The sequence below is a fragment of the Mastigoproctus giganteus genome, chromosome 2, assembly GCF_048544385.1.
Source record: "Mastigoproctus giganteus isolate SK-2022 chromosome 2, ASM4854438v1, whole genome shotgun sequence".
In the NCBI taxonomy this organism is placed as follows: domain Eukaryota; kingdom Metazoa; phylum Arthropoda; class Arachnida; order Uropygi; family Thelyphonidae; genus Mastigoproctus; species Mastigoproctus giganteus.
In genome coordinates this window covers 189,942,379-189,963,544 of record NC_143576.1, presented here as the reverse complement: position 1 = coordinate 189,963,544, position 21,166 = coordinate 189,942,379, and the positions used below count along the sequence as shown (strand labels likewise).

Sequence of the window (21,166 nt, the reverse complement as noted above, 5' to 3'; positions counted from 1 at the left end):
CTAATATCATATACTTGGATTTCAGAAAGCTTTTGATACTGTTGCACATAAAATACTGCTGTACAAATTGGAGCCATGTGACATTAAGGGCAAGTTGCTGCTATAAATAAAATGATGGTTGATGGGTTAGAAGAAGAGAGATGGCATTCAATGGACACTACTCTTCTTGGACTAATGTTATTAGTGTAGTCTCCCCCGGGGTTTGGTGTTAGGCCCATTGTTGTTTTCTATATTTATCAATGATAGTGATGAAGACATATCATGTTTAATGTCCAAGTTTACAGATGATACAAAGGTTGATAGGGTGGTTACTGACAGTAATGACAATATTTTACTGCAACAGAATCTAGAAAAGTTAGGCAGGTGAGCTGAGAATGACAACCGAAGTGTAACATTGACAAATGCAAAGTAACCCCGGAGTAACATACCAACTGTGCAATACTACACTCAGGGAGTTGGAAAATGAAAAATATCTGGGGGTAATTGTGTAGTCAGATATGAAGTTCTCTGAGCAGTGCAGAGGCTACCAGGAAAGCTTATGCAATTTTTTCAATGATATACAGGAATTTTGCTAGTAGAGATAAGGAGGTGATTATACCAATGTATAAAGGAATTGTCAAGCCACATCTTCAGTATTACTTACAGGTCTGGAGGCCTCATTTTAGGAAGAATGTAGAGCTGCTGGAATGAGTACAAAAAAGGACAACGGATTGGTGAGGTGAACAAAGGGTGCTCTTACCAAGAAAGGCTTCAGTTTGCAAATTGGAGAGTCAGGAGACTAGACACCCGTAAGGGTGATCTGATTGAGTCTTTGAATGGTTTGAGAAAGCTTAATGTTGATGGAATTCCTCCTCTTGCTCAGATTACGCACATGAGGGGGCATAAAGTCGAGATGAGGAAGGACAGTTGCAGAATACATGTGTGGAGAGAAGAACTGGAAAAGCTATTGGAAGGAATGGATAGGTGAAGTGTTTTTTTTTTTTTTTTTTTTGCTGTTGCTGTATAACTTGCTTTCCTGCATCACATGCCACTAGTAATGCTAATCTCCCAAAAGGATTCTTTTGATCCCATGCTTATATTCGATGACACTCAGATTTATAGACAAGATCATATATCTCTATTAGGGATTATTTCTAATCTCTCTAATCTCTCTCTCTCTCTCTCTCTCTCTCTCTCTCTCTCTCTCTCTCTCTCTCTCTCTCTCTCTCTCTCTCTCTCTCTCTCGGCATAAACACATCACAAATATTGCTCCCTCTGCATCTAAAAAACATTTTCTCTTTTGCTCTCAGTGTTACTTTTCTTCTAAATAGCTACTCACTCTGATAGATCTCAAATTGCCAAATCTAAAAAATCTCAAATTAAACCTCAAATGCCATTTCTCAATACAACTGCCTAATTTTTATAGATCTTGTTGCAGTAGTTACTGTCATTAACCAACTTCCAACCTTTATATCATCTGCAAACTTAGACATTAAGCCTGATATAACATCAGCAATATCATTAAGAAATACAGAAGACAACAGTGTGCCCAGCACCAAGCCCTATGAAACACCACCAATAACATTAATAATAGCACCAAGCCCTATGAAACATAGGGCTTGGTGCTATGAAATACTACTAATAACATTAGTCCACGAAGAGTATTGTCTCTCTTTAACCACGCTCTGTCAGGATTGAAAGCAATGGTATTGAAAGCTATTTTGAAATCCAAGTATCACATGCATCCAGTTCTTTTGTCATTGCATTGTACACCGAGTGGACAGAAATCATGGAATACCTATCTAATAATGGGTATGCCCACCTTTCACCCAGGCATTCACACGGGGAGGCATTGAGTCCACTAGTTCACGAAAGAATTCCATAGGTATTTCCATCCATGCTTGCTGCACTGCTGTCCATAATTCTGTTGCATTCCTGGTTGGAGGATCCAAATCTTGAACGGACCTTTCCACAGCTTCACAAAGATGCTCCACAGGGCTCATGTCCACTGAATGGGGAAGCCATTCCATGGTGGTAAAATATGTGGAATGCTCTTCAAACAATGTTCTAGTCACCAAGGCTCTGTGGGGAAGCACATTGTCCTGCTGGAAGAGTCCATTTCCCTGTGGGTGCACGATAAACATGAAGGGATGCAGATGGTCTTCAAGGATAGACACATAATCTGAACCATTCAGAGATGCGTCTAGTGTACCAGAGGTGACAGTTGAACACGCCTCAGACCATTACTGACCATCCACCTGCCTGAACACTTCCTTGTTGACATGACAGGTGCATATCTTTGTGCAGTTTCTGCCAGATACACACCTTCCCATCCACTTGAATAACTGGAAACGGGATTCATCAGACCAGGAGACCCATCTCCTATCATCCAAGGTCCAGTGCTGATGTTCTTTTGCCCAGCTGAAGCATAGAATCATGAGTCTTGGTATTACAATAGGACTCTGGTGGGTTGGTGGCTCCCATAACCTTTTGCTGCTAATGATTGCCTGATGGTCTTGGTGGAGATGTTTCTGTCACCTCCTTCGTTGAAGTTGGTGGTGATTTGTGCACTGTTGCTCTCCGGTTGGCTGAAACAGTGCGAGACAGATGTTGACGGCCATGTTAATCCACCACCTTTTTCCACCCACAGCGCTGTCCATGATGAGATGTTATTCTGGATATGGCATATTCATGATACACTCTTGATACTGTCAAATGGGGATAGTGCAATTACTGTACCACCTCCACAATAGTGACTCATGAGTCAGGCACCCACTATCATCCCTCTTTCAACTTTGTTAACTCACAATGTGTATCCATACTGACATCAAATTACTGTCTATGTGAATGCAGTGATGAAGTGTACTTATATACCTGCCAAGCGGTGGGTTCATCCACAAGTGAGATGGGTGACAGCGTTGCATTGCCCAGGAACCCTATGAATTCTGTCCTTTCACTGTAATCCAATAAAATTGGTCAGACAATACTCCCATTAATGAACCCACGTAGTGAATGAAGTATAACTGCACTACTGTCTAGATTGCCCTGCATAACTTTTTAACCAGTGACATCATTATTTTTCATAGAACAGAAATTAAGCTAGCAGGTCTGTAATTATTCATGTCACCCTTTGATACCCCTTTGTGAATACATATGCACATCTCCAGCCCACAGGACTTCCACATAATCCAAAAATGATCAAATAATTATAGCTAAGGGTTTGCTTATCTCTTATGCCGAGTTCCTTAATATAATTGGAAAGATCCAATCTACCCAAGGTACTTTTTTTATGTTTAACTGCAACACTTTCTCTTCCACCTGACTCACCATTATTACAAACTCATTTAGCTCCCTGTTAGAGTTTGATAAACTTCTGGCATCCAGTTCTGTAAAGAATTCCTCTTTTGTGAATGTAGATACAAAATAGCTATTCAGTTTGTCAGCAACCTGAGTAGAATCATCAGCAGCTGATATTAAGTGGATCATGTAACTCATTCCCTAACTTCTAGTGTTTACAAAGTAAAGAGGTTTTTGCTGTTTTTCTTTCCATTCTTTGCCAGAGACTTCTCATAATCTGCCTTAGCTTGCCTAACCTCCTTTGTGACTAAGTTGCAGACTAATTTATATATATCAGAGGCTTCTATATCACCTGATAATTTATATGCATCCTATGCATTTTTCACCACTGCCACTTGTCTCATTAGTTCATCTAACATCCATTTAGGTCTGCACCTTGAACAGTGTTTCTAGTAGCCTCTATGATTATTTCACTGAATGCCTCCCATTTAGAATTTGTTGATGGTGACATCATTAGTTGGTCCCACTGCATGGAATTTTAAAACTGTCTGAGAACACTATAGTCACCCTTAAAAAAGCAAAAGCCCTACCCTTGACAGTAGTTATTGCTTTAAATCCCAGCACAATACAATGGGATCACTGCCACCTAGTGGTTCTTTTATCTGCAGATTCTTAATGTATGAATAATCACTGCTGATAATCAGATCAAGAGTTTTATTCTCTCTCTCTCTCTCTCTCTCTCTCTCTCTCTCTCTCTCTCTCCTCTCTCTCTCTCTCTCTCTCTCTCTCTCTCTCTCTCTCTCTCTCTCTCTCTCTCTCTCTCTCTCATTCTCATTGCTATAATATGCTGCTTGCTATAGAAAAAAGTCATCCAATAAATCCATGTGAATAAATCCAATTTTGCTAGTAATTGATTGAGCAACCCATTCAGTAGTGGCTCACTTTATTTCTCTGTATAGTTGTTCATTATACTCATCAGAATCATTAGGTCTATAACATACTCCACACACCCACCTTCATTTTTGTTTTCATGGTGCTCATGTCATACCAAACTGACTAAACATTGCACTGGCCAGCCTTGTAAACTGTATGGACTGCCTTAGATTTTATATGCTTCTTAATTTTTTTTTTTTTTGCCGCTGCTGGAACAGAGAAGTTTTTTCTGATTGATTTTCTGTTTTATTAGCTTAAATTGGCATATTAACTTATTTTCTAGAGTAGCTTATATTCCTATTTACGATACTTAGTTTAAAGTAACTTAGACAGAGATTTTGTAGGTATTACTTAGTATCGGTAAAGGTATCAAATCCACGTGTTTACCATTCGTAAATTGCCGCCATTGTTACGCGATACAAAATATCTCGAACTAGATAGCATAAGCTTAATATAGTATAGTATAGTACATAATATTGTCAATTAATCAGTAAAATCTATTAATCTTGTTGAACTTCATTGTCAATTAAATTGTACTTTTAACTATACATATAACAACCTAGGTTACGTAACATAAATAATTAGTAAAAATAAATAATTAATACTTAACTTGATACGGAAGTTATATAAAGGGATTTCGTAGATAACACTCGATACTGAAACATAAATATAGCGTTATAACTGTGTTGGGATACAAGTTTAGGGTTTTAATTTTGTACTGAAATTGAAATTTTATTGAAATTAAATCGAAATCATGACTCAGACCAGAGCAGCAAAGCAAAAGGCTCAAGCTAATGGGAGTGCTGTGACTCATGGGAGAACTGAGGGGGGGCAGTTGCCCTCTGAATCACAGCCTTTTAAAATGCACTACTTGCTTGATGTTTGTGGAGCAGTCGGGTACGGGACATGATACTGCCATGGGGGATGTTTTTGTGTGTGCGCGATGCAAGGAGTGTAATGAAATCAGGCGACAACTCAGCATTGTTATGGGCCTATATGAGAACTTGAAGGACAGGGTGGATGCCCTAGAAGGATTAAAAGTGAGGGGCCCATCAAGCTCTCAGCTGCCCACACCAATGCCAGAGCTTGCACTTGGTCATCATGCAACACAGCGGCAGCCCCCAAGGCAGACTGTGCTGGTCCCAAAGGAACTAGTAGTTGTTTGGTGACTCTATTGTCAGGGAAACGGGAAACATGCTTTGTAAAAAGGATAGGTGGAACAGGATCAGGGTATGTCTGCCAGGGGCAAAGGTTGATGACGTTGTAGAGCAGATGTCATCTTTTAAGGGCACAAAAGGTGATATAGTTGCACACGTTGGCACTAATGATATTAAGAGTAGGAGACCGGCGGAATTACTTAACAAGTACAGGTCACTGTTGAAAAAAGCCATGAATTAGGGTTGAATTTGAAAGTGTCTGCAATTCTTCCCAGACATGATAGGAGGGAGTATATGATGAGAGCCCTGTCGATCAATTCGGCCCTGGAAAGATTGTGCAAGGCTCAAGGGTAGAATTTTTTTCAGCCTGGTCTGTACTTGTTAACAGGAGAGACTGCTTCTACAGGGATGGGACACACTTAAATAGAAAGGGTGCAAGAATGTTTGCTGATGCTATCGAGGCAGTGTTAGGTGGGTCGGAAAACTGCTAGATTGGGGGGGATACAAGGACTAATAGATTAACAGTAGCCACTGGCAGAGGTGAAAGTGATTCTTGTACTGCTTCTATTGGAATGAGCAGCAGCCTGAAAAAAAGATGCAGGGTATTTCAGAGACTGCTGGGAATCAATGGGGTACAAGTAAACACATGGGTTGTGTTAGGGTAGCTAAGAAAAAGAACAGGTGTATATTTGCGTGTACACCAAGGCTAGGAGTTTAGTAAATAAATTTGATGAATTTGAGGTATTGCTCAAAACATCAAAGGCAGATATTGTTGGGATTTCAGAGACGTGGTGTCACACAGATATAAGGAATGCAGAACTGGAATTTGGGGAGTACAATGTCTACAGAAAGGATAGACAGGATAGGAAGGGAGGAGGAGTTATGCTATTAGTTAAGAAATACATAAAATCCAAGGAAGTGAAGCCAGTCGACATCGCTGGACAGTGCAGTGTCGAGTCAGTTTGGTGTGACATAAGCATTGGGAGATAAAAATTGAGAGTAGGAGTGTGCTATAGGCCTAATGACTCTGATGAGTATAATAAGAAACTATACAGGGAAATAGAGTGGGCCAGTAAATCAGAGAATCTTATAATGGGGGATTTTAATTTCCCAGATATTGACTGGAATTTGGGGGCTGGTCACTCACACACTAGCAAGACTTTTGTGGATTTATTGGATGATTGTTTTCTACATTAGCATGTTCGGGAGGCAACTAGAGGGAGTAATACTCTAGATTTGATTATCAGTAGTGATTCTTCATGCATTAAGAATCTGCAGATAAATGAACCACTAGGTTGCAGTGATCACAGTCTTCTGAAGTGGGAGTTACTCAAAGAGGTAACTACCATTAGGGGTAAAGGGAAGGGGTATTGCTTTCGTAAAGGTAACTACGATGGACTGAGACAGTATTTAAATTCTATACAGTGGGATCAACTGATGATGTTACCAACAGCAAATTCAAAATGGGAAGCATTCAAAGAACTTATCTTGGAAGCTACTAGGCTTTACATACCAACTAAGAAATATTGTTCAGGGTTTGAACAGGATATCAGATGAACTAATGAAACATATGGCAGAGAAGAAAAATGCATGGGATACATACAAATTAACACGTGACACAGAAGCCTGTGATAGATACAAGTTGATCTGTAACCAAGTTACAAAGGAGGTTAGGCAGGCGAAGGCAGATTACGAGAAATCTTTGGCAATGGATGCAAAGAAAAACAGCAAAGGGTTCTTTACTTATGTAAACTCTAGAAGGAAGGGGATGAATTAGATTGGTCCACTTGATATCGATGGGTCAACTGTTGATGATCCTGCTCAGGTAGCTAACAAACTAAATGAATATTTTGCATCGACATTCACACATGAGGAGTTATTCAGCAAGGGGAATGCCAGAGGTGTATTCAACTCTGGCAGTAAGCTAGAGAATCTTGTAATAACTGAGAGTAAAGTGGAGGAGAAATTGTTGAAGATAAACACAAGAAAGGCACCTGGGGTGGATGGGATCTATCCAATTATATTAAAGGAGGCAGCACAGGAAGTAAGCAAACCCTTAGCCATGATTATGAGAGCTTCCTTGGACTCAGGGGAGGTACCCATGGACTGGAGATGTGCAAATGTGACCCCAATTCAGAAAGGAGGATCAAAGGCTGACACAAGTAATTATAGACCTGTGAGTTTACTTCTGTTCCTGGAAAATTAATGGAGGCACTGGTTAAAGAAGCACTGCAGGATCATCTCGACAAGACTTCAGTTATAGCTCGGACACAGCATGGTTTTGTTAAGGGGAAGTGTTGCCTGACCAATTTGATTGGATACTATGATGCAGTCACAAAAGAACTGGATGCAGGGAATTACTTTGATATATATTTGGATCTTAGAAAGGCTTTTGATAATGTTGCACATGGAAGACTGTTGCACAAATTGGAGCAGTGTGGCATTGGAGGCAAATTTCTGCTATGGATAAAGGGGTGGTTGAGGGGGAGAAGACAGAGGGTGGTTATCAATGGACACTGCTCATCGTGGACTAATGTTATTAGTGGAGTCCCTCAGGGTTCAGTATTGGGTCCATTATTGTTTTCTGTATTTATAAATGATATTGATGATGGTATATCAAGCTTAATGTCCAAGTTTGCAGATGATACAAAGGTTGGCAGGGTTGTCAAGGACACCACTGACACTATGCTGCTGCAAGAGGATCTGGAAAAGTTGAGCAGATGGGCTGAGAGTTGGCAAATGAAGTTTAACATTGACAAATGTAAAGTACTACATATGGGAAACAGCAACCCCAGAGCACCTTATCAACTCTGTGGTACTACACTGACAGTGGTAGAGAATGAAAGGGACCTGGGGGTGGTTGTGCAGGCAGATATGAAGTTCTCTGAGCAGTGCAGACGAGCTGCAAGAGTAGCTCATGGTGTATTGTCAATGATATATTGGAATTTTTCTAGCAGGGATTAGGAGGTGATTTTTTACTTGTATAAGGCAATGGTCAGGCCACACCTAGAGTACTGTACACAGGCCTGGAGGCCTCATTTCAAGAAAAATGTAGAGCTGCTGGAACGAGTACAGAGAAGGGCAACAAGATTAGTGAATGGAACAAAGGGGTGCTCTTACGAAGAAAGGATTAAATTTTGCAAATTACAGTGTCTGGAGACTACGCACCAGCGATGTGATCTGATAGAGGTGTATAAATCCTTGAATGGTTTCAGCATGCTCAATGCTGATGGGATTCTTCCTCATGCTCAGAATAATCATCTGAGAGGGCATAAATTCAAATTGAGGAAAGACAGATGTAGGATAGACGTGCGGAAATTTATTTATTTATTTTTTTTTTATTTTTTATTTTTTTGGCTGATGCTGCATAAGCTTGCTTTCTTGCATGAAATGCCTCTACTAATGCTAATAAGAGCATAACCTTTACCCACTCCTGTTCTGTGTCCTTTCTGTATACATTTTACTCCTTATATTCAAATTCTGCATCCTTTATATCTGAGTAATGCCACCTCTCAGATATCACAATGTCTACATTGCTGACTATATGAACACTTTAAATTCATCAAATTTATATACTATGCTCCTATATTTGTATACATACAAGTACACATGTACCTGTTCTTATTCTTAGTTACCCTATCACATAGCCCATGCATTTCCTTGTTCCAAGATGACTGACAGCAAGCCTTGAAATCCCCATCAGAATGCTGAGATGATGCCCAATATCTTGACACAGTTCACATCAAACACACACAAAGACATCCATCCTCACCTCCCCCCGGCTATCATGTCTCATTCCAGATAGGTCTTCAAACATCAAACAAGTAGTAATTTCTTAAGACTGTGATTCAGAGTTCTCCCATAAACCACAGCACTGCTGCTGTTTTGAGCTCTTTGCTGCTCTGGTCTGAGACATGATTTCCATTAAAATTCGGCTTAATTATTATTATTATCATTAGCCATATAGTGCAAGCAAGCCTGAGGCTTTTGCTGCACCAGCCAAAAAAAAAATTTCTGAATTACCCTGAGAGAGAGAGAAGTAGAAGGGGATCACCAAAGAAGAGAAGAATGATGATCTCCAGCTCAGGACCCTGGGTGTGCCAAGCCCATACTCACCAGATGTGAGCCCCTGGGGTTGAGAAAACTATACTAAACTAATATACTTAAAGGTAATAATAACAGTATGCACTGATTATGGAGCAATGATATGTATTACGCTATCAGGATTACATTATTAAATATATACATATTTAATATATATTTCAGGATATCAGGTAAACTGCTGAAGAGGCATTAGAATTATATTTCGCTTATGATGATGATGAGATAGCACAGCTAGTCAGACACTTAGTGAAGATATAGACTTTGATAGCTCTTCATAAGATTCCAAATTCCAAATTTCACATTAAGTTATATCTGTTATTTATTTAATTTTCTTTCAGTAAAATGGTATTCTTTATATATTTTATAGATGGTATTTTACAATATGGACAGGGTGTTTGCATTTGCATCATGTGATAGTTTAGGTTCTGATAAATGGCAAAAAGTATGACAAGTATCCGATTCTACGGGTACATTTACAGACTCAATAATGTTGTGTACGCTACTCATTTTCAAAAGACTGCCAATACTGGTAGCAGATCCACACGTTACTAAAGAAAGCATGCTACCAACATAGGAGTCCTCATATTATTTCCAGATGGAATTAAGTAAGTGTTTGAAAAAGTTTTTATTGCTTATCCCATATAGGAGGCTTACTTAACATATTGGTAATAAAGAAACAATAGCATAGTTTTTTATTATATTTTCTCAATATATATATATATATATATATATATATCCCCTTGATTCAGTACACATCCTCCATTATGAAGGTAAAGAGGAAATACCTGCTAAAGTAAAGAAGTTTTTGTTCTGATCTCTGAAAAAGTCATTTACAGCTTCCTTGAAATCATTATCAGATTTTTGAGCATCAACTTTTATCAATGCCCAGAAATCTGAAGAAGAAATAATCACTGGAGGGCCAGGTCTGTACTTTAGGGTGAGTGAGTGGTTTAACTCCTGTAATCTTTAATCTCTCAGAACAGCAATTGCTTTATGAGACTTATGTACAAAAGCATTGTCATAAAGAAGAAAAATACCTTGTCTTTCTTTTTCTTCCCTGTTATCTGGTCCCTTATTGGTCCCACTTAAATTTTTGAGAGCAGCAATGCAGCATATTCAGTGATTGTTTTCTTATATAGCCTAACCTGTATACAGCTTTCATTCTAAAAATGGTGGCCATGATCATTCTGCCAGAATGCTGAATTCTTGAATTTTTTGTGTAGGGTGACCCATTGTCTTTCCATTTCTTCTGGATCCCAGTGATGAATCCACATTTCATCACCAGTTACAATCTTGATAAAAATCCTTGTGGATCTGCATCATGCATGATGTGCATATTTTCTGCACATTCTTGGCACCCAGTGAGAACTAACCTTTGACATAGCCAAGTGTTTATAGATGATCACTACTCACCCCCCCCCATAAAAATATCATTCTCTAGAAATCGTGGACATTTTAATGCATCTGTCCTGCATGACCAGATCTTCAGTTTTTTGGCATATTTATGTAGATGTCATTTCTGTTGGTCATCCCAAGTCAGGTTGTCTATAGTCGGGTTTCTATAGATTCTCAACTCCATTTAAACTGCTTAGGCCAAAATTTTATCTGGTATTCAGAAAGGGCAATATCCTGTATACAGCTTTCATACACATTCATGAATAACTTTTGGTCCAGTCTCCTTTCTTAAAAATTTTATAATGACCCATTGCTCCAGTTTTATAGCATCATTGTTTTCCTTTGCAACTCAAAAGAGATTTAAATCAGCCACAAAGTGGCTGATTTAAATCTCTTCTGTTCTTTGATGCTTCACTGTATTCAGCTGAATCTGGGCAAATAAGATGCAGACATTTACGAGAGTATGATTAATCATTTTTTTAAGTATCAAGTATATTTATAGCCCAGTTCAATAACTTCTTGAATCTCTTGTACAAATCTTGAAATGAATGCAGTTTTATTTATTTTTCATTTATTCATTGTATTTATTTTTTTGCAAATATACATGAAATATATTGTTTTTTAGCTTTTATATTTAATTATTAATTCCAGCATAATGCTTCTCGTTCAATATAAGAATTAATGTATTTTATGGAAAATAATTGTTTTCACTTGGTATGCCCCGCCCACTCCGAGGCTGATGAATTAATGAACATGAGCGGGCAAGATAATGTAAATAATTAAAGAGTGAAAGGCCAGTAACACTAAATAATGTTTAATTATTATCTGTGTATATTCAACTATTGTGAAATCCGTAAATAGCAACTAATAAATAAGCAACATGGTTAAATTTTTAAATATCTTACTTAATTTCTTAGGAATATCTTAAAACATATATCCCCCATGTTGAGGCATTATTTTATTTATTTATTTTTTATTATTATTTATTTAATTTTTTTTTTTCAGAACATTTTGTATGGAGCTTCCAGCCACCTTAATGAAGAGACTCTAGAAGGCCATATGAAAGCTGGGATAGCTCAGTATCTTGCCATTGAAATTTCCAAAGGGAATGGGCGAGATAATCGAGCAATTGGTCGATATCTTCCATGGTTATATCATCCTCCCTCTTCAGTTCAGCAAGGGTAAGTTTAATTAGGAATTATCTTTTTTTGCAACCACTGGCTGCTGTTATCTAGTTGTATTCATGAATGGCAAAGATGAAAATTATGTATCTTCCTTGCTGCTCTGTATGGCATAACATTATATATAAGCTGGGGAGTCAACAGGTCATTAATATAGGAATTATATGTATTGGTCATTTTACATAGTTCCACATTCCTCAGTTTTGAAAGGAATTTAAGAAAATCACATTTGCTTGCTAAAGCTCTCTTGTCACTTCTGCTGGATATGTGCCTTTGAAGAGCATAAAAATTTGTAAATAGAATGGTCAAAAAACCAAAACTAAATTTAACCTAAACATAAAATTTTCTGACAATATATCAAGGCTAAATTTCATCCTTCAGTGTTTCATATCACATCAAGAACCAAAAGACTCAGTTAAAAAAGTACCTTGCAATTAGACTGGATTGAGTGGGTGAATCAATTATAAGAAGGAAAAATTTGAAATAAATCATTGTATTCTTCAAAAATAGTGCCCTCTTTATGAAGAGTTATACTAGAGACATTGAGGGGAAAAAAATATAGTATCATATTAGTAAAGACAAATGATTCAATGCAGTGGACTTTTTTTGCATAAGCCAAAAAATAAAAGTAAATAAATAAATAAAATAGCAAAAATAAAAAATAAATAAATTCAAAATTATTCATATTGTTCCCATTCCCACAAGGTAACCATACAATTTTGCTTTGAACTTAGCCAAACTCACCGCCACTGCTAATTTGGGAAAGGTAGTGAGTTTGGCAATTTATTTCAGTCTTTGACAATCTGTTGCCAATAGATCAACTTCATGAGATCCAATCTTTTATTATTCCCTAAGATTTTATATTTGTCTCCCCCTAGTTCTTCTCTCACCTATGAATGAGAAAAGACCCCCCCCTATTTATTTTAGTCCCTTAAATTCCCTGTACATCCCAATCAGATCTCTTAGATATCTAGTTATCAAACTTTGTAGCCCATGCCTTGTAAGCCATTATTCATATGTGCAGTTGAAGCTGTTTGGTTAAGGTTTATCAAACTGGAAGGTGGAATGCAACATGCTATAACCATCAGCAAAACTATGGATAGGATCTCCAGTCAACAGAAGAAAGTCATTAATGTACAACAGGGGTGAGAGTAGCAGAAAGAACTGAACCTAGAGGAACACCAGAATTAGTGAAGAATTTAGAAGATAGAGCCATCTATCATCACCTACAGTGAGCAGTCAGAGAGAAAACTGGATACCCAATTACAAGAAACAGTTGGCAATCCATAAGATGGAAGATTATTTAGAAGACCTTTATGCCAGACATGTTCAAAACCCTTTGAAATATCAAGAGCAACTGCTTGATGTTGTTGTTGTTATTTGGTTTTTAGGAGCATTAGCAACTAAGGCCATATTGCTCCGAGGATATGCGGTGGTCATTCCCTGACCTTTCCACATCCTCTGTATTTGGTGGTCACAGGCTCGAATCCCGGTCTAATCAAGAAGCGTGTGCTATGCACTGCCGCTCCTGCCCACCTGGCTACGGAGGCGCCCAACTGTTTCACCAAACTTTTCTATTGAATTTTTCCATAGATAGGTAACATAAGCCAGTATATCAACAGTGGATCAACACTGACAGAGTCTGTATTGGCAATTATTGATCAGCTAGGATGGAGGATATCAAGATAGTTTAGGATTTATGATTAGTGGATTTCTCCATTACTTTAGAAATAGTAGAAGTAAGTTCAATGGGGTGAAACTAGATGGGAGGGATTTGTCACCCTTTTTTGGAACTGGCTGGATATGAGTGAAACTCTGAGCAGAAGGAAAAACACTAGTGGATTAAGAAAGTATAAAAAGGTGACACAGAACAGAAGTAAGCCCAGGATCACAGATTTTGAGAACAAGTGGAGAGACCATCAGGACCTGGAGCTTTCTTGGCATCAGTTGTTCAAAATCCTTCTGACATTCTTTTGATGGAAGACAATATGAGGCATTAAGCAGAGTATATTAGGAATGATAGGAAGTGGTTTACTAAGATTGTCAAAGCAAGAGTTAGAAGAAAAGTAGGATGATAGTAGGTTAGCTTTATCTTTAGTTCAAGTGGCAATAGAACCATCAGGTTTTAAAAGATTTGTGGGTAGAGATGGGCAAAATTTGCAGCCAATAGCTTTAGTAAGAGATCAGAATGTTAGCATTCAGAATGTTTGTCTACTATTTGGACAAGAAGCAAGTTTTCTACTCCTAGCCTGTTCAAACTTTAGTTAGGCAGAAAATGAACCTGGAGATTTGGATGTGAACCAGTTGCATTATGCAACATTTTTATCCTGAACAGCCTTAGAACATTTATTGGAAAACCAAGGCTTAGATGAAGGACAAGATTTTAAGGTGGAGTGTGGAATAAAGGATTTCATTACTACAAGGATAATTTCACTGACACGATCTGAGAAAACATTGGCATCAGAAGATTTAAAACAGTAATCCAGCTAAGGAAAAGAATTTTAAATAGTATATTATTAAGATATATGTTGAAAATTCAAAAAATTAAAAGTTAAGCTGAACTTTTTTCTAGCATATTGCATAATTTTCATGATACTTCTCTTTTTTCCATTCATTAATTGGGATCATTGTTTTTTGATTACAGCCCCAAAGAGTTCATTGACTGTGTAGCTCATATTCGTTTGTTGTCATGGCTCCTGTTAGGGGCACTGATGCATAGCACTCTTCTACATAACATAGCCAGCTTTATATGTCACCCTATACCATTAGAAGCCAATAGTCATATTGTTGAACATATACAAGTTATTTTAGCAGGCTTTGCTGAACAGTCCAAGGTAGATTTTTCATATTTATTTATTTTATAATAATTTTGAATAATGCATTCTTGTTTTGATTAGATTATTTTCTCTTGTAGTGCACTAAACATCTGTTATAATAAAATATTCTTCAAGAAATAAAATTACTAAAGGAGTTGATTGTAATACTATCCTCTGCAGTGAGGATATTGTACAGCTATATGTTTGGAATTTTGTTATTCATTGTTTCAAATTTCTACATCACTTCAGGACTGATCCTTACATTATGGAATCTTACTTACAATAACATACTTCCCTTTACACAAATCAGATTTCTTAATTCTTAAGGACCACAAAAACAACTTAATAAAGTCTCTCTCAAACCTAGCACATAATAGCTTGAATAGCTAGTGAACTATTCAGAATTAAGTTATAACAATAAATTTAGATAAAATTAAGTTTGTTAGCAACTATGTGTAAGTTAAGTGCAAATGCATCATTAATACACAGCCAATTCTAAATTAGCAAAATATTTGCAAAGGTAGCATCATTTTAAGTTATATCTCATATTGTGAATACTTTCATAATGAGTTGCCATGATATTGCACTACTTTGAATAAGTAACGCTTCACCTAAGGAGAAGACTAATGTTACTTATTCTCAGTGGATACCACCACCCATACAGCACCATTTCAGGGCTATTTGGCCCTTCTTCGGTGTGTGGGTAGGTAGGTACCCAAGTGATGCAATGATGGCAAAACAGTTATGAGTATAACTCCACAATATGAGAGATGCCTGATGGTGTATGATGTATTAAGACTATAGTGCATTTAGGGCTAATGCGTCAGGCTGTGAGAAAGTCAAGACTATGTATAAGTTAAGTGCAAATGCATCATTAATTTGGCCCTGAAACGGTGCCGTCTGGGTGGTGGTATCCACTGAGAATAAGTAACATTAGTCTTCTCCTTAGGTGAAGCGTTACTTATTCGAAGTAGTGCAATATCATGGCAACTCGTTGTGAAAGTATTCACAATATGAGATATAACTTAAAACGATACTACCTTTGCAAATATTTGTCTAATTTAGAATTGGCTGTGTATTAATGATGCATTTTCACTTAACTTATACATAGTCTTGACTTTCTTGCAGCCTGAGGCATTAGCTGTAAATGCACTATAGTCTTAATACATCATACATCATCAGGCATCTCTCATATTGTGGAGTTATACTTCATAACTGTTTTGCCATCATTGCATCACTTGGGTACCTACCCACCCACTGAAGAAGGGGAAGCGTTGCCCATTCGAGGAGCTTATGAGTGGTGTGAGTTGAAGGAGTTATTGTCCCTTTCATTTTTCTACACCGTTTCTTTTCCTCTTCCACTCCTACTATTACTTTCCCTCTATTTTTTTGCTTTTCTAAGTCTAATAGGGACAAGTGGATAGTCGAGTTATTATCCCACACGTATACAAAATAGCCCTGAAATGGCACCAGGGGGAGCCTGATGATGTCCAGAGTTTCCAAGAATAGGTAACAACAGCCTTCTCCACTGGGTTGTTTGGTTTTTAGGAGCATTAGCAACTAAGGCCATATTGTTCCGGGATATGCGGTGGTCATTCCCTGACCTTTCCGCATCCTCTGTGTTTGGTGGTGACGGGCTCGAACCCCGGTCTAATCAAGAAGCGTATGCTACGCACTGTTGCTCCTTCCCACCTGGCTACGGAGGTGCCTCTCCACTGGGGAAGCGTTGTCTATTCGAGGAGTTTGAGTTTTTGAGTGGTGTGAGTTGAAGGAGTTACTGTCCCTTTCGTTCTTCTACACCGTTTCTTTTCCTCTTCCACTCCTACTATTACTTTCCCTCTACCTTTTTGCTTTTCTAAGTCTAATAGGGACAAGTGGATAGTCGAGTTATTATCCCACACATATACAAAATAGCCCTGAAATGGTGCCGTCTGGGTGGTGGTATCCACTGAGAATAAGTAACATTAGTCTTCTCCTTAGGTGAAGCGTTACTTATTCGAAGTAGTGCAATATCATGGCAACTCGTTATGAAGGTATTCACAATATGAGATATAACTTAAAATATTTGCCGCCTTTGCAAGTGTTTTGCTAATTTAGAATTGGCTGTGTATTAATGATGCATTTGCACTTAACTTATACATAGTCTTGACTTTCCCGCAGGCTGAGGCATTAGCCCTAAACGCACTATAGTTTGTTAGCAACTTAATTTGAACACATGAATGTATATTGGGGGTTCTCCAGTTCATGTGACTGCTTCATGCCTTTAAAAATTCCCTATTCCTCCTGTGCACACACACACACACGCACATATTTATACAATAATTGAAGAGAGAGGGTGTGAGTGTGTCCTTGAAATACTTTTTCTGTTTTACTTTTGAAGTTATTCTCCCCCTCTTTCTTTTAAATGGCAACAGGTACACACCCTCAGTTAAGTGCACTTCATGGACACGCAATTTCCAGTCTCTCACTTTCTTTTTACTTCTTTTATTCTTTTTAAGTTCCACTTCCCCCCCCCCACAAAATTTAAATGAGCAAAATTGAGAGACGTCCCCCCCACAGAATTTAAATGAGCAGAATCAAGGAATGGATTATCATTTCATTTGTGATGGTATAAGTCAGGCACAAGTAATAAATGCCAGATCACGATAGGAAGGAGTATATGATGAGAGCCTTGTCGATCAATTCGGCCCTGGAAAGATTGTGCAAGGCTCAAGGGGTAGAATTTTTTTCAGCCTCGACTGTACTTGTTAACAGGAGAGATTGCTTCTACAGGGATGGGATACACTTAAATAGAAAGGGTGCAAGAATATTTGCTGATGCTATCGAGGCAGTGTTAGGTGGGTCGGAAAACTGCTAGCTTGGGGGGAGACAAAGACGAATAGATTAACAGTAGCCACTGGCAGAAGTGAAAGAGATTCTTGCACTGCTTCTATTGGAATGAGCAGAATCCTGAAAAACAAGAGGCAGGATATTTCAGAGACTGCCGGGAGTCATTGCGGTACAAGTAAACACATGGGTTGCGTTAGGGTAGAAATAGGTGCATGTATACTTGCATGTACACCAATGCTAGGAGTTTAGTAAATAAATTTGATGAATTTGAGGTATTGCTCAAAACATCAAAGGCAGATATTGTTGGGATATCAGAGACGTGGTGTCACACAGATATAAGGGATGCAGAACTGGAATTTGGGGAGTACAACGTCTACAGAAAGGATAAACTGGATAGGAAGGGAGGAGGGGTAATGCTATTAGTTAAGAAATACATAAAATCCAAGGAAGTGAAGCCAGTGGACATCGCTGGACAGTACCGTGTCGAGTCAGTTTGGTGTGACATAAGCATTGGGAGATCAAAATTGAGAGTAGGAGTGTGCTATAGGCCTAATGACTCTGATGATTATAATAAGAAACTGTACAGGGAAATAGAGTGGGCCAGTAAATCAGAGAGTCTTATAATGGGGGATTTTAATTTCCCAGATATTGACTGGAATTTGGGGGCTGGTCACTCACACACTAGCAAGGCTTTTGTGGATTTATTGGATGATTGTTTTCTACATCAGCATGTTCGGGAGGCAACTAGAGGGAGGAATACTCTTGATTTGATTATCAGTAGTTATTCTTCATGCATTAAGAATCTGCAGATAAATGAACCACTAGGTGGCAGTGATCACAGTGTGCTGAAGTGGGATTTACTCAAAGAGGTAACTACCATTAGGGGTAAAGGGAAGGGTTATTGCTTTCGTAAAGGCGACTATGATGGACTGAGACAGTATTTAATTCTATACAGTGGGACCAACTGATGATGTTACCAACAGCAAATGCAAAATGGGAAGCATTCAAAGAACTTATCTTGGAAGCTACTAGGCTTTACATACCAACTAAGAAATATTGTTCAAGGTTTCGGCCTAAATGGATGTCAGATGAACTGATGAGGCATATGGCAGAGAAAAAACATGCATGGGATACATACAAATTAACACATGACACAGAAGCCTATGATAGATACAAGTTGATCTGTAACCAAGTTACAAAGGAGGTTAGGCAGGCGAAGGCAGATTACGAGAAATCTTTGGCAAGGGATGCAAAGAAAAACAGCAAAGAGTTCTTTACTTATGTAAACTCTAGAAGGAAGGGGATGAATCAGATTGGTCCACTTGATATCGATGGGTCAACTGTTGATGATCCTGCTCAGGTAGCTAACAAACTAAATGAATATTTTGCATCGACATTCACACATGAGGAGTTATTTAGCGAGGGGAAAGCCAGAGGTGTATTCAACTCTAGCAGTAAGCTAGAGAATCTTGTAATAACTGAGAGTAAAGTGGAGGAGAAATTGTTGAAGATAAACACAAGAAAGGCACCCGGGGTGGATGGGATCTATCCAGTTATATTAAAGGAGGCAGCAAAGGAAGTAAGCAAACCCTTAGCCATAATTATGAGAGCTTCTTTGGACTCAGGGGAGGTACCCACAGACTGGAGATGTGCAAATGTCACCCCAATTCACAAAGGAGGATCAAAGGCTGACACAAGTAATTATAGACCTGTGAGTTTAACTTGTGTTCCAGGAAAATTAATGGAGGCACTAGTTAAAGAAGCACTGCAGGATCATTTAGACAAGACTTCAGTTATAGCTCGGACACAGCATGGTTTTGTTAAGGGGAAGTCATGCCTGACCAATTTGATTGGATACTATGATGCAGTCACAAAGGAACTGGATGCAGGGAATAACTTTGATATTATATACTTGGATCTTAGAAAGGCTTTTGATACTGTTGCACATGGAAGACTGCTGCACAAATTGGAGCAGTGTGGCATTGGAGGCAAATTGCTGCTGTGGATAAAGGGGTGGCTGAGGGGGAGAAGACAGAGAGTGGTAATCAATGGACACTGCTCGTCGTGGACTAATGTTATTAGTGGAGTCCCTCAGGGCTCAGTGTTGGGTCCATTATTGTTTTCTGTATTCATAAATGATATTGATGATGGTATATCAAGCTTAATGTCGAAGTTTGCAGATGATACAAAGGTAGGCAGGGTTGTCAAGGACACTACTGACACTATGCTGCTGCAACAGGATCTGGAAAGGTTGAGCAGATGGGCTGAGAGGTGGCAAATGAAGTTTAATATTGACAAATGTAAGGTACTACACATGGGAAACAGCAACCCCAGAGCAACGTATCAACTCTGTGGTACTACACTGACAGTGGTAGAGAATGAAAGGGACCTGGGGGTGGTGGTGCAGGCAGATATGAAGTTCTCTGAGCAGTGCAGACGGGCTGCAAGAGTAGCTCATGGTGTATTGTCAATGATATATAGGAATTTTTCTAGCAGGGATAAGGAGGTGATTATTCCCTTGTATAAGGCAATGGTCAGGCCACCCCTAGAGTACTGTATACAGGTCTGGAGGCCTCATTTCAAGAAGGATGTAGAGCTGCTGGAACGAGTACAGAGAAGGGCAACAAGATTAGTGAATGGAACAAAGGGGTGCTCTTACGAAGAAAGGCTTAAGTTTTGCAAATTACAGTGTCTGGAGACTAGGCACCAGCGAGGTGATCTGATAGAGGTGTATAAGGCCTTGAATGGTTTGAGCATGCTCAATGCTGATGGGATTCTTCCTCTCGCTCAGAATAATCACCTGAGAGGGCATAAATTCAAATTGAGGAAAGACAGATGTAGGATAGACGTGCGGAAATTTGCCTTTAGCCAGCGGGTGGTTGGTTGGTGGAACAGACTTCCATCCCTTGTCGTGGAAGTTGATAGCCTAAATAAGTTTAAGGCTCAGCTGGACAGGTATTTTGAACGAACAGAGGGGTGAAGTGGAAGTGGTTTTTTTTTTTTTTTGGCTGATGCTGCATAAGCTTGCTTTCTTGCATCAAATGCCTCTACTAATGCTAATGCTAATCCTGACTTTGTGTGTCAGTAATCTTAGCTCAAACATTGGCAACCTTTCTGAGGTGGCTTTGGGGATCACTCTGTAGGGGATTCAGGTGCCAAGTTAACTCTGATGCAGGCTCTGGAGCCAATGGCAAATTTTTGAAATCAAGGATTCTTCAAGAGAAATAGAGTGGGCCAGTAAATCCGATTGTCTTGTAATGGGGGATTTTAATTTTCCAGATATTGACTGGAACTTGTTAGTTGGTCACTCACACACTAGCAAGGCTTTTTTGGATTTATTGGATGATTGCTTTCTACAGCAGGGCATTCGGTAGGCAACTAGAGGGAGTAACTCTCTTGATCTCATTATCAGTAGTGGTTCTTCATGCATTAAGAATCTAAGATAAAGGAACCACTAGGTGGTAGTGATTACAGT

At 38.7% G+C, this 21,166-nt stretch overlaps 1 protein-coding gene across 1 annotated transcript in view; it reads left to right on the top strand.

Annotated features, from left to right (window-relative positions):
* The window catches only part of unc79 (UNC-79 domain-containing protein), a 1,082,710-nt gene that overhangs the window by 940,152 nt on the left and 121,392 nt on the right, over positions 1 to 21,166 (top strand). The window contains exons 47-48 of the mRNA XM_090389680.1: positions 11,871 to 12,046; positions 14,691 to 14,880. Of these exons, the coding sequence (XP_090245806.1) occupies positions 11,871 to 12,046; positions 14,691 to 14,880 (366 nt within the window). The remainder of the gene's footprint in view (positions 1 to 11,870; positions 12,047 to 14,690; positions 14,881 to 21,166) is intronic.